The sequence below is a fragment of the Oryx dammah genome, unplaced genomic scaffold, assembly GCF_014754425.2.
Source record: "Oryx dammah isolate SB20612 unplaced genomic scaffold, SCBI_Odam_1.1 HiC_scaffold_28, whole genome shotgun sequence".
Classification (NCBI taxonomy): domain Eukaryota; kingdom Metazoa; phylum Chordata; class Mammalia; order Artiodactyla; family Bovidae; genus Oryx; species Oryx dammah.
This window is the reverse complement of record NW_024070212.1, coordinates 99148169-99173149: the sequence shown is the minus strand read 5'-3', so window position 1 is coordinate 99173149 and position 24981 is coordinate 99148169. Positions and strand designations below refer to the sequence as shown.

General features: G+C 45.1%; 1 protein-coding gene across 4 annotated transcripts in view; it reads left to right on the top strand.

The window, feature by feature from the left end:
• Positions 1–24981, top strand: part of ARMH1 (armadillo like helical domain containing 1) — a 58710-nt gene that overhangs the window by 20473 nt on the left and 13256 nt on the right. For all 4 annotated transcript variants that reach the window (XM_040231326.1, XM_040231324.1, XM_040231327.1 and 1 more), the window contains exons 4-7: positions 2873–2941; positions 4564–4730; positions 5907–6103; positions 8768–8852. In XM_040231326.1, the coding sequence (XP_040087260.1) occupies positions 2873–2941; positions 4564–4730; positions 5907–6103; positions 8768–8852 (518 nt within the window). The remainder of the gene's footprint in view (positions 1–2872; positions 2942–4563; positions 4731–5906; positions 6104–8767; positions 8853–24981) is intronic.

Genomic DNA, 24981 nt, shown 5'->3' with positions numbered 1-24981 from the left:
GTCATCTGCATGTCTGAGGTTATTGATATTTCTCCTGGCAATCTTGACTCCAGCTTGTGCTTCATCCAGCCTGGCATTTTGCATGATATATTCTGCATATAAGTTAAATAAACAGGGTGACAATATACAGCCTTGATGTACTCTTCTCCCAATTTGGAACCAGTCTGTTATTCCATGTCCAGTTCTAACCATTGCTTCTTGACCTGCATACAGATTTCTCAGGAGGCAGGTCAGGTGGTCTGGTATGCCCATCTCTTGAAGAATTTTCCACAGTTTGTTATGATCCACACAATCAAAGGCTTTGCTGTAGTCAATAAAGCAGAAGTAGATGTTTTTCTGGAACTCTCTTGCTTTTTCAATGATCCAGTGGATGTTGGCAACTTGATCTCTGGTTCCTCTGCCTTTTCTAAACCCAGCTTGACCATCTGGAAGTTCTACTACCCCTTAAATGTTAGTGTTTCTAAGAATTCTCTCTTCAGCCCTCTTCTTTTCTTCCTCAATCATTACACTGGTTAACTGAGGCACTGTATCATTTTTCTCCATATCCTAAGTGTCAATCAGAGCACCAGACATTTAGTGGACACTCAGTCAATGCTTATTGAGTGAACAACGTGTTTGTTTGTTTGTTCTGTCACGCTGCACAGCTCATGGGATCTCATTTCCCAACCAGAGACTGAACCCAGGCCACAGCAGTGAAAGTGTGGAGTCCTAACCACTAGGCAACCAGGGAGCTCCTGAACCACGCTTTTAATATATAGTTGTATATTCAGTTTCTACACCTGAAATTTATAATTTCCTAACTTTTTGTGACCTTGTCATAAAACAGAGAAAACAGACTGAAGACACAGCATTTTGAATCAGTGACCCCCACCCCCACCCCACTACTCTCCAGCCCTCCAGTTATGGTGGATTTGAAGGAAAACAAATCAATATAACTTCATCATGTTTTATAAAATTGACTGCCACCTCCTTCCACATTAGCTTCAAATCCCTTTTTTAAACTTGAACTTCCAGAACTGTTCAGTAAAACTAAGAATGTATATATTATAATGACAAAAATGATTAGTTACCATATATTGAGTCTTTTTATGCTCTAAGCACTGAACTCTGTGTATCATACGAATATCTCATTTGAGCCTCATACCAAGCCTAATAGGTGATTGGTATTGACCCATTTTATAGATTAGAAGGATGAGCCTTGAAAAGGTTGAATAATTTACTAGTAGGCACAGAGATGGGGAGGGCATGGCAACCCACTCCAGTATTCTTGCCTGGAGAATCCGCATAGACTGAGGAGCCTGGAGGGCTACAGTCCATGGGGTTGCAAAGACTTGGACATGACTGAGTGACTAAGCACAGCACAGCACAGCTACACAGATAAACACTGGCCCCAAATCCAGACACCATCCACTCTACCTCAGGGTCTCCCTGCCACGGTTCCACTTCCAACACCATCTAAGGAGACCGTCCAGGCAGGATGGCCTGACAGTAAGAACTCGGACTCTGAGCTGCCTAGGTTCAAATACCAGTTCCATCAGTGAACTTGGGGACCTTGGACAGGTCATTATAACCTGTCTGCGTTACCTCCTCGTGAAGAAAGGAGAAACACTGATAGCATCCACTGCAGGGTGCAGTGGCAGCTAACTGAGACCAGGCAGGCAAAGCCGTTAGCACAGGGCCTGGCACACAATGAATGCTTAGCACTTGCTAGCTCCCGCTGATAGCTTGGCAGAAGTGGCAAACTTCTGGAACTAATTGCTGGAAATAATGGACCAGAAATACATATAGTGAGTGGTTATGATAATAAGGCTAGCCTGGGACAGAGGAAAAAGAAGCTGCCAAAAGTTGGTCAGCCCGCACTGAGGAGGCACGGGGCAGGAATGGGGGTGGGGGTTTCAGGGAAGCAGGGTGATGAGCTGGTAGCCTGGCCCCCAGCTACAATGGCAGCAAGCAGGGGAGCCTGGCTCCAGAGCAAACACTATTTTTGCAGTAAAGAGCCTTTCCTAATGAGCCAATCTGTCTCTACTTCTATTGGCACCCTGGGAACCAGGGTGCAGCAGAGATAATTTGCCTCATGCACCCTCCCTTCCCAACAAAGCACCATTACCTCCAACCCATTACATTAGCCTTTATCAGTCTTGGAAGCTCTCAGTCATCCTCCATGAGCTGCAATAATTTCAGCTAATTTCTTAAGTGTTCTAAGAGCCCGTGATGTGTTATGAGCCTAGTAATTGTTGACTGGTTCCTCTTCTGTTGTGGCTTGATTTCATACCTTGCATCCAAGCTGATGCATGCTCTGGGTACTTTATTACATGGAAGCTTTTTGCAAAAGCTCACATTTAAAAATAACATTAAGTACTGAGGTTCTTTTAAATCAGAGTTTAGTTTTTTCCACCATCTCCTATTGTTCTTATTAGGAAGACACACAATTCTTCATAAAGATAGTGACCTCCAGTATAAAGCTTTGAGCAAGGTAAAATTGAAAATTAATGATGAAGCTGATTATTTTTCAGAGAAGTCCAAGAATGAGGCACAAAGTAATGATCTGTGCTGAGACCCAAGGATACAATGGTCATGGCATAAGGAGGATTGTGAAATTGACCCCCAGCATTCTTCCTTCTATTCATCAGAGCCTCTTACTCTCTAGAGAGCCCATCAGGGCCAGGGTGGTTGAACTGCCCCAGAAGAGCTTCCTGGAGAACCATAAACATGCCTGCCAGCACCCCTCATCCACCTGTTCCTTCAACCTAGTAGTCCCTCTCAGATAAAGGACACAGTTCAGCTGTTGGTCATCCTGGGCCATAGGTGGTATCAGGGATCAGACATGGGATGGAAAACCACCCTGAAATTCACTCTTTAACTTGTCGTACAGCTACATGACTGGTTCGCCTTTAGATAAGCTGCTCAGGTCCATTGGCGTCTTCTTATCAGCTGTAAGCAGGTGAGTTCTGTTCTAGAGGGATTCTGGAGTCTCAGTTGCCTACCGGGCTCATGGTGTCCTTGGCATTCCCACCCCATGGGACCTTGACTTCCTTTTATCAGTGGGTACCTAGTAGCCTCAAAATAGACCCAGAGGTGGTGGCACCTGTGGTCCTGGTCTAGTTGCTTCTCCATCTCATGTGCTCCATTGATACTTTGCTAGTCAGCATCCTCTTGGTTGTTAATTACAGGAAACTAACTCATACTGGACCTGGGCTTCCCTGATGGCTCAGATGGTAAAGAATCTGCCTGCAATGAGGGAGACCTGGGTTTGATCCCTGGGTTGGGAATATCCCCTGGAGGAGGGAAAGGCTACCAGTATTCTGGCCTAGAGAATTCCATAGACTATATAGTCCATGGGGTCGCAAAGAGCTGGACACAACTGAGCAACTTTCACTTTCAACTCATACCAGACAAGGAAAATGTAAACATTATTAACCCACTTAACTGAAATGTCCAGAGGATGGAAATCCATTTTTCCAGGTTCACAAGATCCAAGGGTTCAAAAAACATCAGTTGTTGGTCACTCCTGCTTTTTCTTCATTTCTCAGCTCTATTCTCCTCTATATTCATAGACCTCCATGTGCTGTGGTCTTCAGATGCTCCAGACTTGCATCCTTCTAGCTCAGTCACATCAAAAATAGAGCACGTAGGACATCCCTGGCTGCCCAGTGGTTAGGACTTCATATTTCCAGTGCAAGGGGCACAGATCTGATCCCTGGTCAGGGAACTAGGATTCCACATGCTATGAAGTGCAACCTCCCAAAAAAAAATTTTAAGAGAACATGTGAAAAAAAGAAAGCATGTATTTCCCAAGGGTTCCCAAGAAAATCCTGAGCCTCATTGGACCAACCTAGGTCATATGCCTGGCCCCAAATCAATTACTACAGTCAGAGGATGACATACTCTTTGTCATCTGCTCACCCTCCAAAAACCACATGGCTTATAAGAGGTGGAGGGGTGATTCCCCAAGGGATAGTTGAGATGTTCTTTCAAGAAGAGACACAGATGCTGGAAAGTCAAGCACAGGAAATGGCCATTGTATTTGACTTTCACATTTCCTTCTGGGAGGAATAATTTCCTAACTATTGTATCACTTTATCCATGAACATTTCCTGGATAGGACTATATGAAGAAAGGTCCTTGAGATCTCTTAGAAAGGTTCAGTGTCCAACTCTTTGCGACCCCATGGACTCCAGCATGCCAAGCTTCCCTGTCCATCACCAAATCCCAGAGCTTGCTCAAACTCATGTCCATTGAGTCAGTGATGCCATCCAGCCCTCTCATCCTCTGTCGTCCCCTTCTCCTACCTTCAATCTTTCCCAGCATCAGGGTCTTTTCAAATGAGTCAGCTCTTCACATCAGGTGGCCAAAGTATTGGAGTTTCAGCTTCAGCATCAGTCCTTCCAATGAACATTCAGGACTAGTTTCCCTTAGGATGGACTGGTTGGATCTCCTTGCAGTCCAAGGGACTCTCAAGAGTCTTCTCCAACATCACAGTTCAAAAGCATCATAACCTTAGAAAGGTTAGTGCCAAGGAACTTGACAAGTGTCTTATTTCTACTTTTCTATTTCTCTGGACAGTAATCGATACCTCATAGAGTTTCTTGAGGTTGGAGGGGTCCTAACACTCTTGGAAATACTTGCGCTGAATAAGATCAAGGAGGAGGACAAGAAGGAATCCATCAAGCTACTTCAGGTGATTGCAAACTCTGGCAGGAAGTACAAGGAGCTCATCTGTGAAAGCTACGGTGGGTATCGTGTAGGATGATGGTGTCATTCCCCCCCCATCTCCCTGGGGACCCCCAGAACTGCTAGAGGAAAACGCCCCAGGGACCTGGCTGCACAGAAAGCATTCTGTAGAGTGGACTCACTTAGCTCCCATCCATATTCACCACCAGAAGCCTGAGATTTATGACTTTCCTGATTCATCATTTGCTCAAATCTTTTTGTGGTGGTTTTGGAAATACTTCATTTCAAATATATCCTCTTTCATGCATCCATTCAGCAAAGAGTTATTGAGTCATTTGTGAATAATTCTAGAAATAAAATTGAACTAAAATTGTTGAATATGGTGCTAGGTATACACTAAATTGGGCTTTCCTGCTGGCTCAATGATAAAGAGTCCACCTGCAATACAGGAAATGCAGGTTCAATCCCTGGGTTGGGAAGATCCTTTGGAGAAGGGCATGGCAATCCACTCGTTAGTCTTGCCTGGAGAATCCCATGGACAGAGAGAATCCCATGGACAGAGGAACCTGGTGTCGGGTTGCAAAGAGTTAGGTGCAACTGAAGCAACTGAGCATGCATGCAGACACTAAGGTGCTGGGAATACAAAGCTAAATAAAATGCAGTCCTTATCCTCAAAGAGCTTCCAGGGCAGTTAGGATAGGAAGTCACGCAGTCATTTCAGGATGTTCCCCAAGCACTCTGCTTGAGATCTGCCCAGGAGAGGCCATCTCCACGCACACCTCTCTAAAGTGCACCCCTCACTGCCCTTCCCTCATGTCTTTCTGAGCTTTGGTGTATTTATTCATAAATTGGGACTAACACCTCTCTCTCAGTGTAGCTTCCAGGACTAAATATAATAGACTTTGTTAAAACATTTAGTGCTGACTGCTACCTATGTGTTAGTTATCATACAACCATCAAACAGGCAAGTTTCATTTGTGCATTTTGCAAAGCCATTTTAAATTTGAAAACAGATTTTGACAAGCTAACGTGCCTAGGTTGAAACAAAATCCTCCAGACACATAACCATTAGATGAAAAAAACAGTGATGCAACATGAGAACAGAGCCTCGATTTTGCTTTGAACAGGACTGGTTAAATAGATCTTATTCCTATTATCTCATATTATATAACCTCAAGTGAGGATACTTTTCATAAAGCCCTTCCCATCTAGCATCTCCTCTCTCCTTTGCTCAGGTGTACGATCCATAGCAGAATTTTTGGCAAAGTCCAAGTCAGAAGAGTCTCAGGAAGAAGTGCAGGTCCTGTTGGATTCTTTGATCCACGGTAATCCCAAGTACCAGAATCAAGTGTACAAAGGCCTGATAGCTCTGCTGCCCTGTGCGTCCCCGAAAGCTCAGCAGCTGGCCCTGCAGACACTCAGGACTGCCCAGGTAAGCCCAGGCCGCACGCTCCAGTGATTCTGATTCCAACTCAGTAATCTGACAATTACCTTCCACAGTTGCGCTCCACACAGGCATGAGAAACGGAGCTCGACCTCCCACTGCCTGTCGGCTGTTCAATCAGCGTTACTTCCAGAAGGCCAGAGCAGGGCAGAGAGTTCATGTCTCCCAGCAGACTGATTTGTCCTGTTTATTTAAGGATCAGAAAGGTGTTGGCAGACTTAAAAGTGGTTGAGACAAGCAACAAGGATGATAGAAGGACCGTAGAAAAGATTAAAGGAGTCAGTTTGATAGGGAAAGAAGCAGGGTGCCATTGTAGGCCGCATGTAAGTGAAGAAAGGAGCCAGATCTCCAGTGCATGGGAATGCTCCATTTCTTTCATCGGCTCCTGCCTTCCTCTGGGTGCTCTGGCATACAGAAAAGTCAGTTTTGGGGCATGGTGATGAGCACATGAAGACACCATGCCTAGTGAGGTGGGGACACCATGCCTCCAAGAGAGGTTTTGAGATGAACCATCTAAAGCTCTCAGTACAGCTCCAGGAGGGGCTGCAGGCAGAGAGACAACTAAAAGATCAAAGAGGGACTTCTCTGGTGGTCCAGTGGTTGGGACTTCACCTTCCAATGCAAGGAGTGGGGGGTTGAGCCCTAGCTGGTGAGCTAAGATCCCACATGCCTCGTGGCCAAAAAGCAAAACATAAAACAGAAACAATATTGTAGCAAATTCAATAAAGACTTTAGGGAGTTCCCTGGTGGTTCAGCGGTTAAGAATCCGCCTGCCAATGCAGGGGCCACAGGTTCAATCCCTCGGCCATGAGGAATCCACATGCCTCGAGGAGAGTAAGCCCATGCACTATAACTACTGAGTCAGCGCTCTAGGGCCCGAGAGCCACAACTACTGAAGCCTGTGCCCCTTAAAGCCCAGGCTCTGCAACAAGCCACCGTAATGAGAAGGCCAAGTACCACAACGAAGAGTAGCCCCAGACTCACCACAACTAAAGAAAGCCCCACATCCATGAAGACCCGTCACTCTTAAATGATCCACATTTTAAAAAAATCTTTAAAAAGAAAGGCTGTCAAGAAGACACCAGTTTTGGACTTCATGGGTGAGTTGTATGCCACCAAGAGAACAGGAAACATGGATTTGATTTTGGAGGAGTTAGGTTTTGACCCAATAAACTTGATGAGTCTCAATGGCTCCCAAGGGCCCATGTGAGCAGCAGGCCAAGTTAGTTGCAAAAGATATAGATGGGTCACTTGTGCAAATAATACTAAATCCTGAGCCCCGCTCCCAGAGAATCTGACAGCTTTCAGGGGGCCTTGAAGTTTTCCCAGGCAATGATGATTCCTAGCTGCACTGAGGAATCACTGCTGGGGACATCTAGTAGAGACCCCCTTAGGACAGCAGGAAATTAAAGTCTGAGGCTCCAGAGAGACCCGAAATGAAGATGGACTTTTGCTGGAGTTTCTGAGTGGAGAAGTGGTATCTGAAAGAGCAGAAGTAAATAAGATCACCCAGGTAGAATGTAGCACGTAAGAAGAGAAGGAACACCGCCAACATTTAAGAGATGAGCTCAGGAAGACCAGTAAAACATCTGATTAGCATTATTATTTCCAGTTCCCATGTTTTAAGTGCCTCCTTCACGGTGCTCAGGGCTTTACTTACACTGTCTCTTTCAGTCTTCACAATGGGTGATGGAGACAAGGACTATCAACCCCTCGATGGGTGATGGAACCAAGCCTTAGAAGGATGTTCAGTGACTTATTCAAGGCCGCACACAGAAGATATTTACTAAGTGACTATTAAATCCAGCTCTACCTCAAGACCTTATTCTCTCCATATACCATGCTGCCTCTTTGAAAAAGAACCAGAAGCCATAAAAGGAGAACAGAAAAACACAGATCTGTGAAAATGAATGGAAAGGAGTTTCAAGAAGCAAGACATGATCAGCTGGCTCAAATGCAGTAGAGAGATTATGTGGGTACAACAGAAAGCTGGGCCCAGCAGGAAAAGTTTTGGTGAATTGAGGGACTATCCAATGGCAGGAAAACAAAAATTATAGCCTCCTGTCAAAGGATGCATGGAGGACAGAGACGTGGCTTCCCCTCAGAAGCTTAGGTGTAAAGAGGCAGCGAGCAGTAGTGAGAAGAGACAGAGTTGAAAGACAGTTGCACTGAAGCTGGGTGAGCATGAGGATGTTTAACGCCGAAGCACAGGAACCCTACGCTCAGGCAGAGGGGAGATGCAGAAGGGGCGGGGGCTGCCTGATTGTTGAGGTCTTGCTGAAGAAGAGACTTAGGATCTTAGATGAGTTCCCTTCTCTCGGGCGTGTGCCCATCCCAGACGGCCAACTGGTGTCTGCTCTTCTAGCAATGGCCGGCTAGCCTCCACCGAGTGCCTCCTGAGCCAGGCGGCCCAGAGGCAACCTTGGCAGATTCTAGGGTGATTTTCAGCTGCCCATCTCCACCTCTCCTCTCCAGAAGAAATGAACCTCTTCAGTGTGGGGGCCAAGGCCCCGTGACTCACGGCTGCTCACCCGTACCCCCTAACTCCCCATTCAGCCAGGCTGCCTGGCTGTTTGGAAGTCAGCTTTTCACTTCTCCCAGGTGGACTAGATGGAAAGAGTAACCACCTTGTCGCCCTGTCTGTCTTGCCAGTCAATCATTGGGACCACACACCCCAGCATCGTGGACTGCGTGCTGAAGGTGCTACGCACGATGCACTTGGAAGTCCAGTATGAAGGTAAGGGAGATGGCTGGGTCTGCTCCAGATGGCCGAAGGTGGCCATGAGAACTGGGCAGACTGGCTCTGAGACGTTTTCTCCTATTCACAAAGAGCCTTACTGAGTGTCCGAGACAGCCTTGGCAGACGGAAGGTGCTGCCTTGGTACTGATGGGCAAGTTGTGCAGAAAATGACAGTCACGTTCTGCACTAGGAATCAGCCACATGCTCTTGCAGTTGTTAAAATCTTCCTGGGTTCAGGGCTGGCTCTGGTTCCCGGACTTATGTGGCACATCCCCTCCAATAGAAATCACCCTGAGGACTGTTCTTCTAAAAAACTAGATTGAATAATGGTGGTAGTATTAATAGGTTTTTATTTATTGGGGTCGCCTATGCGCCAGCCACTTTCCATGCATCATTCCATTTAATTCTCAAAATAACCACAAGAGTATAGATTCTGGCACATATTAGATATCCAAATGTTCAAATGAATGAATGGTGGGGTTTGGCATTTTTATATTTTTCAAGCTAAAGCACTGAAGCACAGAGAGATGAAAGATGCTGTTACACACGTTTATACAGCTAACCAGATTCAAACCAGAGCTGTCTGACTCCAAAGCCTGTGGTTTTAAAATGTAGCACATGGAAGGTGTTTATAGGATATTATTTTTCTTCCCTGCTCCTACAATGGTTCAGAAAAAGGAGATTCTGTTTTCAACAGGAGAAATCAAAGAGGATTCTCTGAGAAGGTGGTATTTGAGCTGAGCCTTCAAGATGGGAAGGATTAGGGAAGGTAGAAAGGGGAGGAGAGCATTCTGGAAAGGAGCCTGGTGTAAAGGCCTAGACACAGGGAAGTACAAGATGTGTCTAGGGAATGGCAGGGAGGCCATTTGGTGGAGGTTTGGTAGAGGTCTCACTCCAGGAAGACCTAGGAAGGTAGGCCAGGACCAGATCGTGGAGATCCTAGAATGCCAGATGGCATTGCGAGCCAGCACTGCAGGGAGACTAGAGGCTGGAGGCCAGCTGGAAGGCCTTTGTTCAGACAACAAAATGGACTGTGCTGATCTAGCTGGGCACAGAGGCCCCGGCAAGAAAGAGGAGGGACATGACTAGGGACCACCTAGGTGTGGAGAATAAAATGGTACATGAAGAGGGAATGGGCCTGGCCAAGGAGGCCAGGGCAGGGAGGCCCACCAGACAGTAAGAGCCACCTGTGTCCAGGAGGACAGGCTGAACCCCCAGGTCCAGGAAGCCTGGGGGGTGGGGCAGAAAGGGTATACAGGCACTGGGGTTAAGGTATGCACATGAGATCCTGGGGTTCACTCCCAACCTAGATTATTTTTTCAGAAGCAGTGTTGAAATTGAATGTCTGTCTTATCTTGCCTTCAGCAGCACTGTCTACTTTGTATTTGTTTGACCCCTGCAGGGATACATGGGCACCTATGTTGATTAGCAGTGCCATGTTGGAATTGATTCCAGCTGGAGCAGAGTCTCCTAGCTGGGGAGGAGTCACCGGTGAGGGAGTGGAGTGGTGGAGGCACCTAGGTCAAGGTCAGGCGCAGTAGAGAGTTGTAGCTGGCACTGGAGCAAGGGGGTGAGCTGGCGGTAGAATCATGTCAGGAGACTTAATCATACAACCTGGAGAAGACTAGATTGTATGGCTCTGTGACCTCCCTCCCCTTGCCCCACCTCCACGTGGCAAAGTGACCACTCCCACTCATCCATCACTTCCCAGTTTAGGCTTTCTTCACTGAGGCCTTTCCAGACCTGTCTTCAACCCTATCCAAATGTCAGCCTGCTTCCTTTTTCCCACCTTGCACCCCTCTCCCCTCCAGCACCTCCCTCCCCTGGAGCAGTTATCTCCAGAATATACTGCCCTTTACATAGACAGTGAACAGTTTTCTTGTAGCTCACGTCGCTTGCTCCTAATACCCTCAGCACAGTCCCCAGCGTAGGTTAGGTCCTGGGTACGTGTCTGCTGAGTGGATAAGAGAGGGAGTCCTCCCATGCACACTGTATTAGTGAGCAGTTTCAGGCCTGGGGTGGGGTCTGATTCATCTTTCTCCAGCTCAGGGCCTGGCAAAAAAAGGGTGGTACGCACTATAAGTTTGTTGAATAAATTTATCGAAAAAATGGCTTAGCTTCAGTTTTTCCAATAAAGCCCTCCAGAGCTGAACTGGCCTTGCTTCTTCCTATATCGTACCCCATCTTGAGTCCCTCTGTTTTTATTACGTAACAACCTACTCTGTCAGAGGCCACAGGGGCCTGAAGCTCTGGACTGCCTTCTTGGTTTGATGTCTGCTGGTGTGATAACAGCGAAACTGTGCACCTCAAAATAATTTCAGATAAGCCAGACTCATAACAGGGTACAAGAAACGTCTGTTGAGTAAAACAATTACTCTTCGTTTTTTTTTTTTACCAGGCGCTTTCAAAACAGTCTTTGTGTCCCTGGGAATTCAGAGCTTGCATGTGCATTGATTGTCCACTAGGGGGAACTCTTTCACAAGATGGGCGGAGCGGAAGTTAAGGGCAAGAATACAGTTCTCTGGAGAAGGAAATGGCAACCCGCTCCAGTATTATTGCCTGGAGAATCCCCATGGACAGAGGAGCCTGGCGGGCTACAGTCCATGGGGTCGCAAAGAGCCCGACACGACTTAAGCAACTTAGCAGGCAGGCATACAGTCCTCAGTTTCCACAGCAACTCCACCAAGGGCAGGGGCGGGAAGGTCTGACGGTCCTTAGATGGGACCCTAACAGCAGTGACTGGATAGGACCACCAGAGATTAACTTCTCTGAGTTTGAGGACACCAAACTGCATGGCCAAGGTGGAGCACTCCCCGCCACCGCCCCCCGCCCCCAGGATGACAGCAACATCAGGGGACACAGATGATATGGCTGGAGGGACTAACCTTTGTAAGGGTAGGGTTGGTTAAAAAAAAAAAAAAGTATCGATTGAACATCTGTGGGGTGCCAAGTACTGTCCCAAGCCCTGGGGTTTTGTTTGCCTTTGTTTGTATTGGAGGAGAAGAAGGAACAGTTTGGAAGGAGGAAGGTATGGAGGCTGTGCTCTCTACCCTGCGTGCTGTATGGCGGACTGTGGAGTAAGGGGAGGACATCCTTCCCTGAGGAGGCCCCACGGGAAGAGGGCTCTCAGGGAGAGTCCCACTGAGAACAGGTGAAGAGGCTCAGAGGGCCTGGTGACCCTTGCCCTTTGCCATGGGTGTCTGCGATGGAGGAGCCAGGAGATGACTTCACCTCCTTTTACACTGAGAACCCCACCTTCCCATCTCCAAGCCTACCAACCTGCCTGGCAGGTCACCCACCTTCTCTCTTCTCTTTCCCTTTCCAGCCGAGTGTCCCTGCTCCCGTCGCAGGCCTGCCCCCCCTTCTTCTGCTTGTTCTCTGAAGCACATTCCCTCAGACTTCTCTTCTGAAGCTGCCCCCTCCCTTTTTCTCTGACAGTTCATCTCCATTCACATGTAGACATGCTCTGTAGATGGCAATCATTCCTCAATAAAGCTGATAAAATTTTTAAATATTAAAAAAAATAGGCTGCATATCACCCATCTTCAAAATGAGTCCCTCCTTGCTAACCTATGGATTAAACAATAGGTAAAAGACATAACCCCCCCCCACCAAAATAAGATTAATTTATCCTGTTTAGGAAGGCACAGTTCCAAGTTCCTTGACTTCAAGTTCCCCTCCAGCTCCATTTTTCCATTTGCTTCCTACATGATCTCACACTTACTTTTGACCCAGTTGGTCAAAAAACAACTCACTCTCTTCTCTCAGCTTCTGTGATACAACTTTGAGTTTTCCTCCTGTGGTCTCATTTCACCAAGTCTCCTTTGCTGGTTTTTACTATTTCTCTTACTAGACTGTTTGGTCAGCCTACGTCCCATCTCTTTAGCAACACTTTCTCCCTGTGTGGTTTTGCCTGTTGTTGTTTAGTCTCTCAGTCATGTCTGACTCTTTGCGACCCCATGGATTGCCGCATGCCAGGCTTCCCTGTTCTTCACTATCTCCCAGAGTTTGCTCAAACTCATGTTCATTGAGTCAGTGATGCCATCCAACCATCTCATCCTCTGTCCCCCCTTCTCCTCCTGCCCTCTGTCTTTCCCAGCATCAAGTTATTTTCCAGTGAGTCAGGTCTTCACATCAGGTGGCCAAAATATTAGAGCTTCAGCTTCAGTATCAGTCCTGCCAATGAATATTCAGGGTTGATTTCCTTTAGGATTGACTGGTTTGATCTCCTTGCTGTCCAAGGGACTCTCAAGAATCTTTCCCAGCACAACAGTTTGAAAGCATCAATTCTTTGGTGCTCAGCCTCCTTTATGGTCCAACTCTCACACCTATACATGACTACTGGAAAAACCTAGCTTTGACTAGATGGACCTTTGTCAGCAAAGTGATTTTGTCTAGTCCCATGGCTTTACATTACCACATGTAAATGTTATGTATTCAGCTACCAAGTCTGTACGTCTGGCCTGATCTCTCCCCTGAAATCTCCATGAATGTCTAATAACATCTGAAATGTATAGCCAAAACAGAACTCTTGATTTTTGTTGTACGAGAACGAGAGAATGATCATATCCTAGGTCTCTGGAGAATCCCTGGGACAGGCCACCGAGTGAGAGTCCTTGGCTTCTCCCAGGAAAGAATTCAAGAGTGAGTCAAAGTAAAGTGAAAGCAGAGATTTGAATTCCTTAGGCAGAATATAGTCAGACTCAGAAAGTTTGAGCCTCCCTTGGGTGCAGGAGGGGTTAGTTTTTATGGGCTGGGTCATTTCATAGGCTATTAAGTGGGAGGATTATTTATTTGAGGGAAGGACTGAGGATGTCTAGCAATTGGGCCACCACCCATTTTTTGACCTTTTAGGGTCAGCCTTGGAGCTGTCATGGGGCCTGTGGGTGTATTATTTAGCATGTGCTAATGCATTACAAAGGACAGAAATGGTATGGACCTAACAGAAGCAGAAGATATTAAGAAGAGGTGGCAAGAATACACAGAAGAACTGTACAAAAAAGATCTTCATAACCAAGATAATCACGATGGTATGATCACTCACCTAGAGTCAGACATCCTGGAATGTGAAGTCAAGTGGGCCTTAGAAAGCATCACTATGAACAAGCTAGTGGAGGTGATGGAATTCCAGCTGAGCTATTTCAAATCCTGAAAGATGATGCTGGGAAAGTGCTGCATTCAATATGCCAGCAAATTTGGAAAACTCAGCAGTGGCCACAGGACTGGAAAAGGTCAGTGTTCATTCCAATCCCAAAGAAAGCCAATGCCAAAGAATGCTCAACTACCGCACAATTGCACTCATCTCACACGCTAGTAAAGTAATGCTCAACGTTCTCCAAGCCAGGCTTCAGCAATATGTGAACCGTGAACTTCCAGATGTTCAAGCTGGTTTTAGAAAAGGCAGAGGAACCAGAGATCAAATTGCCAACATCCGCTGGATCATGGAAAAAGCAAGAGAGTTCCAGAAAAACATCTATTTCTGCTTTATTGACTATGCCAAAGCCTTTGACTGTGTGGATCATAATAAACTGTGGAAAATTCTTCAAGAGATGGGAATACCAGACCTGCCTCTTAAGAAACCTATACGCAGGTCAGGAAGCAACAGTTAGAACTGGACATGGAACAACAGACTGGTTCCAATTAGGAAAAGGAGTACATCAAGGCTGTATATTGTCACCCTGCTTATTTAACTTATATGCAGAGTACATCATGAGAAATGCTGGGCTGGAAGAAACACAAGCTGGAATCAAGATTGCTGGGAGAAATATCAATAACCTCAGATATGCAGATGACACCACCCTTATGGCAGAAAGTGAAGAGGAACTAAAAAGCCTCTTGATGAAAGTGAAAGAGGAGAGTGAAAAAGTTGGCTTAAAGCTCAACATTCAGAAAACGAAGATCATGGCATCTGGTCCCATCACTTCATGGGAAATAGATGGGGAAACAGTGGAAACAGTGTCAAGACTTTATTTTCTTGGGCTCCAAAATCACTGTAGATGGTGATTGGAAATTAAAAGACGCTTACTCCTTGGAAGGAAAGTTATGACCAACTGAGATAGCATGTTGAAAAGCAGAGACACATTATTTTGCCAACAAAGGTCCATCTAGTCAAGGCTATGGTTTTTCCAGTGGTCATGTATGGATGTGAGAGTTGGATTGTAAAGAAACCTGAGCGCTGAAGAATTGATGCTTTTGAACTGTGGTATTGGAGAAGACTCTTGAGAGTCCCTTGGACTGCAAGGAGATCCAACCAGTCCATTCTAAAGGAGATCAGTCCTGGGTGTTCATTGGAAGGAATGATGTTAAAGCTGAAACTCCAATACTTTGGCCACCTCATGCGAAGAGTTGACTCATTGGAAAAGACTCTGATGCTGGGAGGGATTGGGGGCAGGAGGAGAAGGGGACAACAGAGGATGAGATGGCTGGATGACATCACTGACTTGATGGATGTGAGTTTGAGTGAACTCCGGGAGTTGGTGATGGACAGGGAGGCCTGGCATGCTGCGATTCATGGGGTCGCAAAGAGTCGGACACGACTGAGTGACTGAACTGAACTGAACTGAATGTATTACAATGAGTGTATAATGAAGCTCAAAGTCTATTGGAAGTTGAATCTTTCACCATCTTGGGCCTAGTAGAGTCTAACCAGCTTTTGTCGTATCCTGTTTTTCTCAACATCCATGTCATTCTTTAAAAGTTGTGCCCTGCCCTCTTCCCTCCTGTCTTATTTTCTTCCCCAAACTTGTTCTTTCTCCTATTTTCAGTAAAAGCTACCACCACCAACCCAATTGCTCAAGAAAAAGTATAGGACTGATACCAGACGACCAACTTTCTCTCACCTCCCACCCATTCCATCCTTGTCAAGTCCTCAAGGCTCTGCCTCCACTTACCTTCTCTGTTCCCACTGTGATCACCTAGGCTAACCCACCATCCTGTTGATAGCTTATGGTGAATGGTGTCAGATTTGTGATCACCAAAGAAGAAAATTTCACTCCGGGACCAGGGACCAGGATTGATCACTCAAGAGGTTTTGTGAAGGAGAGTTTTATTAAAGCGAGAAAGGGACAGACAAAGCTTCTGATGTAGACATCAGAAGGGGAGGGAGAGTGCCCCAATCCCTAGTCTTAGCAAGGAAATTATATGCTTTTTAATTGGTTATTACAATAAAGCAAAAGAATGTCTCAAGGTTGTTAAAGACCTTACTAGACCCACTCCCATAATATACATTTTAAGATAATAGGATTAGTCAGAAGGTGTTCCAGAAGGAGAAACATGTCCTCAAGCAGGATACATTATTGTTATATAATCCTTACTAAGGAATGTAGGAAAAAATTCCTCCTCCTTGAGAATTCCAGACCCCTATCTCCTCCTTGAGAGCCCCAGACCCCTTTCTCCTCCTTGGGGACCCTGGACTTCTCAATCTGCCTAGGAATTGACTCTCTCATTCCCCCTTTTCTTTTAGGAGAATTATGATGCCAAGGGAAAGGAGCGTCATTTCGTTCCATAACTACTTCCTTCCATCCCTAAATTGTTGAGGCAACATATTCTCCTAACCCTCATGTTGAGAGTCTCTGATCCAGGGTCCCCAAGTAATAGTTGGAGGTGGCTGTGGCACTCACAGGAGCATGGACAACCATTTGTAACTTAAAAGCTTTCAGACAGTTAGAAACAAATCCTGTTTTACAGTTACAGATATAAGGCAAAATAGTCATTAAGCCAAGTTAAAACTTAATTAAAATTAAAAGTCACATTATGTCCATAGTTAAGGTACAATATGTTATACCAGTCCCTCTTAGGATTGTTAGATGTCATCAGATCAAGAAGAGGCATGACATATGATTGTTGTTGGTGAAGGTATTTTCAGAGTTGAAGGAAGTCCTTTCCTTGAAGTGGAGAAACCCACACAGGAAGCCTTCCACTGATGAAGAAGGGAGTGGTCTGCAGACCCAGCAGTTAGACCGATTGTGGAATGCAGCATAGGAGTGAGCCCAAGACAGGAAGTCATTGTCTTGAGGATCAAATGGCAGACCCAGGATTTTTGGAGTCAGCAGAAGCAGGCTGACATAGATTATCAGGCCCATTTGAAAAGTACAAAGCCAGACAATAGCAAGTAAAGACATAAAATGACATCATTTAGTTCTGGCCAGGGTGCCACCTCTTAACTCGAGTGTGATGTACCCACAAATCAATTCCTGGCACTTTGACTGCTGTGGAAAAAGAAAGAATAACCTGGCAAGGGCCTTCCCAGAGGGGCTCGAGGGATTGGCCCCCAGATCCTCAGTTCCTGGCTCAAAGAGAGGCTTGCTTGACTCAGAGGCTGGGTCAGGAGTCACCTCCCAGAGTTCCATTAATGCCTGTTGAAAAGCTGAGAGCTGAGTTACATAATTAGCTAATTCCAAGGCTTCGGGGTCTATAACAATGTCTGTGCGTAAGAAAGGTCTTCCATAAGTACATTCAAAGGGGGACAGTTCCTCCTTTGGGGGAGCAGTTCAAGCCCTCATTAAAGCTATGGGTAGAACTTTAAGCCAATTGTCCTGCATCTCTTGAGTTAATTTGCGCAGATGTCTCTTAATAATGTCATTAGCTTTTTCAACCTTTCCTGAGGATTGGGGTCTCCAGAAACAGTGTAAGTGATATTCTATTCCTAGAGCTTTTGACACCCCCTGAGTTACAGCAGCTTTAAAGGCGGAGCCACTGTCACTCTGAGGGCTCTGTGGCAGCCCAAACCTGGGAAAAATTTCATGGATTAAAATCTGTATAACCTCCTTAGCCTGTTCACTATGACAGGGAAAAGCCTCGATCCATCCAGGAAGCAAGAATCCACCCAAACCTGTAAGCAAGAATACCCATTAGCTTTTGGCATGTAAGTAAAACCAATTTCCCGGTCCTCTCCAGGATATTTTCCACCCAGATTTTGCTAGCTTTTCAGTGTTTGAGTTATTTTTCTGACAAACCTCACATCTTTTGATAATGTTCTTTAAAGTTTTCATTACACTTCCGCCTTCAAACAAACGAGAAGCCATCTGGTAAGTACTCTCAACACCTAAATGAAAACTCTGGTATAAACCCTTAAGAATTTTCCATTGAGCATTTTCAGGAATTATTAATCATCCATCCTTGGACTGTAACCATCCTTTATCGGTAATCTTTGCTCCTCTTTTCTCATATCTTTTAAATTCTTCCTTAGTATATTGTGGTTTTTCCTGTTCCACAGGACCTGTTCAGATCAAAGGCGTCTGCAGTGAGGCGGTTTCACAAAGCACCGCCTTTCTGGCTTGACAGTCAGCCAGCTGATTACCTTAGGCTACTTTACTCCCATCCCTGCTGTGCCCTTTGCAATGGATAACAGCTACTTCTTTAGAACAATATATACCATTAAAAGTCTCTCAATCTCTCTGAAATGCTTAATAGATTCTCCTGTTGCCATTTTAAACTGTCTTTCTTTCCATATTGCAGCATGAGCCTGTAAAGTCAAATAAGCATACTTAGAATCAGTGTAGATATTTACTTGCTGCCCTTTGCTTAACTCTAGAGCTCGGGTCAGAGCCACAAGCTCTGCTAGCTGAGCACTCATTTCCTGGGGGAGAGATTTTGCTTCTAAAACCTGTTCAGCCATCACCATGGCATAACCTACTTTACACTTCCCATCCCAAACAAAAGAACTGCCATCTGTAAATATTTCCATGTCAGGATTGTCTAATGGGGTATCCGTCAGATCCTCCTGAGCTGCATAGTTCAAAGTTAGAAATTGGGAACAATCATGATCAGGTGTTTCATTTTCTTTCTCAGGAAGGAAAGTGGCAGGATTTAAGTTTCCACAGACTTTAAGCTTAGTTATTGGTCCTTCTAACAGCAATGACTGATATTTAAAAAGCCTACTGTCTGTCATCCAAGTATTAACCTTAGAGTTTAAGATTCCAGTCACATCACGAGAAGTCAGTACAGTAAGATTTCACCCACGGATTATTTTGAGAGCTTCAAGTGTTACTAAAGCAGTGGCCGTGATTACACTTAGTGTGGCCACCCAGGTGACACCACAGCTAATTCTCTGCTCAGAGATGCTATAGGTTGCTGGTGAGGCCCTTGGGGTTGTTTGGAACTCTAAATGGGCGGTCTGAATCTCAGTTTGGGCTTTTACTGAGACCAAGGCAACCCTTCCTGGGGGTGTTCCCTGACTTTCAGTTTGCTCAGTTTGGAGCCCTGGGTATGGGGGCAAAGTAGGAGGACAAGAGGGAGCTGAAGGTTTCATATCCAAATCTATACCCTTAGGACATAAGTCCGCCATGTCTCGCAGAGAGAAGAAGGGCAACATATATGCTACTTCTATCCATTTCCCTTGTTTTCTACAGAACAAGTCTAATTGTAAAACAGTATTATAATTAAGAGACCCTCCAACCAGCCACCATTCACCATCCTCCAGTGGATACCGTGGCCATTCAGTATCACAGAAGATCAGGCATGTCTTTTTTAAACTCGGGATCAAACTTGTCCCAGTTTTTCAAGATACAGTTCAAAGAAGTGAGGCTGGAATTGTTAGCTCCCATCTGTAAGAGAGAAAAAAAAATGACCAGTGCATCTTTCTACCGGAGGTATCCCTCCCTGCTTTAGATGAGGGTATAGACAGACTTTACACCAAAGCTTTCCTTCCCTGGTCGGACTTAGTCTGTCCCTTACCAATGCAGGCACCATACTCGTCCCCCCTGGCTCTACCACCGAGATGGGGTGGAGATGCGCCAGGGGTAGACCTGATAGCATCCCTGACTGACATCCAGTTCCTCACCATTAAAACCTTGCTTATCTCTGTTGCCACCTGGGGTGCAATCAGAGTGACCTTCCAGAATGCCTCCCAAGCTAAGGCTGCTGGGAGAAACATTCATCTCCTGAGTGCCTGTGCATGACCCTGAGTATATTCCTGGACACAATAAAACCAGTACAAGCGTAAAACCAACATGTTCCTTCCAAGCATCACCGCACCAGTATAAGTGATAGCAAAAGAGATGGTGAAGGGCTGGCCAGTGAGGAAAAATTTATTTTTGTCCTTGAGTTATTAGAGTCAGTCCTTCCAGTTCATTCCCACAGATTCCACAGAAAGAATATCTAAGGAGTTGGGACAAAAGCCACTAAAGAGCCTCCTCTGGTCCACTAAGAGCTAGTGCTACCAAAGGAGGACGCCCATTGCACTTTCAATCTGACCAGATCCTGCAGTTCCCAACCTGTGTCCACAAAAACCTTATGGTCACCAGCAGTGCTTCTATCCACATAGATCCGAGGCACAGCCATAACGAAGACTCACTTTTAGTCGCTGGCCCCTGAGGCAGGCAGCCAAGAGAGAGACCTCTAGCCTGAGAGACATTCCTGGAGCTAGAGCTCTGCCTCACTCCCAAATGTGCTCTTGTAATTTTTGGCTCCTAGCAAGGCTAGGCGCTTCCATACATGGGGTCTAAGTAAAAGTACATAGTAACAGCATGGATCACAAGTCCCTTGAAAGTCCTCATCCGACAGATTAGGTTAGTAGTTCTAATTTCCCAAGCAATTACGAAATGGTCAAAGAGACCAGGAAAAGGTGACTGCGAAAGGAAAGTTTGGTCCACACGCTTCACCCATTTCTGGCAGCTCTCCTCACAGGGACCTTGGGTATCTCTTGGCATTGGCAGGTTGGATTAATCCCCCGACAGGGTTCTCCTTTCTGGGGCTGCCTTCAGTCATTACGAGGCACCGCAAAACCGCAGAGAAAGGCTCATCACTTGCTTCAAGCAGGGTGTGTCATTCGTTCACACAGGCACACTGTAGAGTTAGGAAAGTAAAGCAGAAAATGTGTATACTGAGAAAGCAGAGAGTCTAGAGCTCTGAGTGTTCTTACCTTGTTCTGAAGATCCCGGATGAGTAGCCAAGATGATGATTTACAGTGAATGGTGTCAGATTTGCAATCTCCAAAGAAGATTTCACTTCGGAACCAGGGACCAGGCTTAATCACTCAAGAGCTTTTGTGTAGCAGAGTTTTATTAAAGTGAGAAAGGGACAGATAAAACTTCTGACACAGACATCAGAAGGGGACAGAGAGTGCCCCAATCCCTAGTCTTAGCAAGGAAATTATATACTTTTTAATTGGTTATTACAATAAAGCAAAAGAATGTCTCAAGGTTGTAAAGACCTTACTAGACCCACTCCTATTATATACACTTTAAGATAACAGGATTAGTCAGAAGGTTTTCCAGAAGGAGAAACATGTCCTCAAGCAGGATGCATTATTGTTATATAATCCTTACTAAGGAATGTAGAAAAAAACTTTTGTCCTTTCCTCCTCCTTGAGAATTCCAGACCCCTATCTCCTCCTTGAGAGCCCCAGACCCTTTTCTCCTCCTCGAGGACCCTGTACTTCTTCTCAACCTGTCTAGGAATTTGCTCTGTCAATTCAGTTCAGTTCAGTTGCTCAGTCATGTCCGATTCTTTGCAACCCCATGGACTGCAGCACACCAGGCCTCCCTGTCCATCATCAACTCCTGTGATGCCATCCAACCATCTCATCCTCTGTTGTCCCCTTCTGCCTTCAATCTTTCCCAGCATCAGGGTCTTTTCCAATGAGTCAGTTCTTCCCATCAGATGGCCAAAGTATTGGAGTTTCAGCTACAGATCAGTCCTTCCAATGAATATTCAGGACTGAGTTCATTTAGGATGGACTGTTTGGATCTCCTTGCAGTCCAAGGGAGTCTTCTCCAACACCACAGTTCAAAAGCATAAATTCTTTGGCACTCAGCTTTCTTTGTAGTCCAACTCTCACATCCAGACATGAATACTGGAAAAACCATAGCTTTGACCAGATGGACCTTTGCTGGCAAAGTAATGTCTCTGCTTTTTAATATGCTATCTAGGTTGGTCATAACTTTTCTTCCAAGGAGCAAGCATCTTTTAACTTCATGGCTGCAGTCACCATCTGCAGTGATTTTTGCCCCCCAAAATAAATTCTCTCACTGTTTCCATTGTTTCCCCACTATCTGCCATGAAGCAATGGGACCAGATGCCATGATCTTAGTTTTCTGAATGTTGACTTTTAAGCCAACTTTTTCACTCTTCTCTTTCACCTTCATCAGATGGCTCTTTAGTTCTTCACTTTCTGCATAATGGTGGTGTCATCTGTGTATCTGAGTTTATTGATATTTCTTTCAGCAATCTTGATTCCAGCTTGTGCTTCATCCAGCCCAGTGTTTCTCATGGTGTACTCTGCATATAAGTTAAATAAGCAGGGTGACAATATACAGCCTTGACATACTCCTTTCCCAATGTGGAACTAATCTGTTGTTCCTTGTCCAGTCCTAACTGTTGCTTCCTGACCTGCATACAGATTTCTCAAGAGGCAGCTCAGGTGGCCTGGTATTCTCATTTCTTTAAGAATTTTCCACAGTTTGTTTTGATCCACACAGTCAAAGGCTTTGACAGTCAAAGGCTTTGGCATAGTCAATAAAGCATAAATAGATGTCTTCTGGAACTCTCTTGCTTTTTTGATGATCCAATAAATGTTGGCAATTTGACTTCTGGTTCCTCTGCCTTTTCTAAGTTCATTGTTCATGTACTGTTGAAGCCTGGCTTGGAGAATTTTGAGCATTACTTTACCAGCATGAGATGAGTGCAATTGTGCGGTAGTTTGAGCATTCTTTGGCATTGCCTTTCTTTGGGATTGGAATGAAAACTGACCTTTTCCAGTCCTATGGCCACTGCTGAGTTTTCCAAATTTGCTGGCATACTGAGTGCAGTACTTTCACAGCATCATCTTTCAGGATTTGAAATAGCTCAACTGGAATTACATCACCTTCACTAGCTTTGTTCACAGTGATTTTTCCTAAGGCCCACTTGACTTTGAATTCCAGGATGTCTGGCTCTAGGTGAGTGATCACACCATCATGACTATCTAGGTTGTGAAGATCTTTTTTGTACAATTCTTCTGTGTATTCTTGCCACCTCTTCTTAATATCTTCTGCTTCTGTTAGGTCCATACCATTTCTGTCCTTTATTGTGCCCATCTTTGCATGAAATGTTCCCTTAGTATCTCTAATTTTCTTGAAGAGATCTCTAGTCTTTCCCATTCTATTGTTTTCCTCTATTTCTTTGCACTGATCACAGAGGAAGGCTTTCTTATCTCTCCTTGCTATTCTTTGGAACGCTACATTTGAATGGGTATATCTTTCCTTTTCTCCTTTGCCTTTCACTTCTCTTCTTTTCTCAGTATTTGTAAGAGCTCCTCAGACAACCATTTTGCCTTTTGCATTTCTTTTTCTTGGGGATGGTCTTGATCCCTGTCTCCTGTACAATGTTACGAACCTCTGTCCATAGTTCTTCAGGCACTCTGTCTATCAAATCTAATCCCTTGAATCTATTTCTCACTTTCACTGTATAATTGTAAGGGATTTGATTTAGGTCATACCTGAGTGGTCTAGTGTTTTTCCCTACTTTCTGAAATTTAAGTCTGAATTTGGCAATAAGGAGTTCATGATCTGAGCCACAGTCAGCTCCCAGTTTTGTTTTTGCTGACTGTATAGAGTTTCTCCATCTTTGGCTGCAAAGAATATAATCAATCTGATTTCATTGTTGACCATCTGGTGATCTTCATGTGTAGAGTCTTCTCTTGTGTTGTTGGAAGAGGGTGTTTGCTATGACCAGTGTGTTCTCTCGGCAGAACTCTGTTAGCCTTTGCCCTGCTTCATTCTGTACTCCAAGGTCAAATTTGCCTGTTACTCCAAGTATTTCAGGGCTTCCCTTGTGGCTCAGCTGGTAAAGAATCCACCTGCAATGCAGGAGACCTGGGTTTGATACCTGGGTTGGAAAGATCCCCTGGAGAAGGGAACAGCTACCCACTCCAGTGTTCTGGCCTGGAGAATCCCATGAACTGTATAGCCCTTGGGGTCACAAAGAGTTGGTTGGGATTCTCTGGTGGCTCAGATGGTAAAGCATCTGTCTGCAATGCAGGAGACCCAGGTTCGATCTCTAGTTTGGGAAGATCCTCTGGAGAAGGAAATGGCAACCCACTCCAGTACTGTTGCCTAGAAAATTCCATGGATAGAGGAGCCTGGTGGGCTACAGTCCATGGGGTCGAAAAGAGTTGGACATGACTGAGCAACTTCACTTTTCACTTTCTTTCATCAGGTATTTCTTGACTTCCTACTTTTGCATTCCAGTCCCCTATAATGAAAAGGACATCTTTTTGGGGTGTTAGTTCTAGAAGGTCTTGTAGGTCTTCATAGAACCATTCATCTTCAGCTTCTTCAGGTCAGGGCATCGACTTGGATTACTGTGATATGGAATGGTTTGCCTTGGAAATGAACAGAGATCATTCTGTCGTTTTTGAGATTGCATCCAAGTACTGCATTTCAGACTCTTTTGTTTACTATGATGGCTACTCCATTTCTTCTAAGGGATTCTTGCCCACAGTAGTAGATAGAATGGTCATCTGAGTTAAATTCACCCATTCTAGTCTATTTTAGTTCGCTGATTCCTAAAATGTTGACATTCACTCTTGCCAACTTCTATTTGACCACTTCCAGTTTACCTTGATTCATGGACCTAACATTCCAGGTTCCTATGCAATATTGCTCTTTACAGCATCGGACTTTACTTCCATCACCAGTCATGTCCACAACTGGGTGTTGTTTGACTCTCTCACTGTCTCCTAGTTTATCTTTCTGCTTCCATTCTGGGCCCCTGCAGTCCATTCCCCTACTACAGTCACTATCATTTTAAAACATAAATTAGGCAACATCACTCCTGGCCTGAACTGTATACTTGCCATAGCTTGCAGAGCCCTAAGCCTTGAATTGATGGTCAGCTTCTCAAATTTCAAGTGTCATCTCAGACGTCACTTCTGAGAGAGGCCTTCCAACCACTCTCTCTAAGCTTCCCCGTTCCTTCCCACCATCCCTCTAGGTCTTTCTCCATCATCTTACATCATAGCATTTATCTCCTTCAAAAATGATCTCATTTATTTGTTTATTATCTGTCCTCTGTTAGAAAGTCCATTCCAGAAGAGCTGAGACTTCATCCTCTCTGTTTACTGTTGTATCCCTAATGCCTAAAGGGTACTGGCAAGAGTAAGCTCTTAAACATTTGTTGAACCAAATAAACTGAGATGACTGAATTG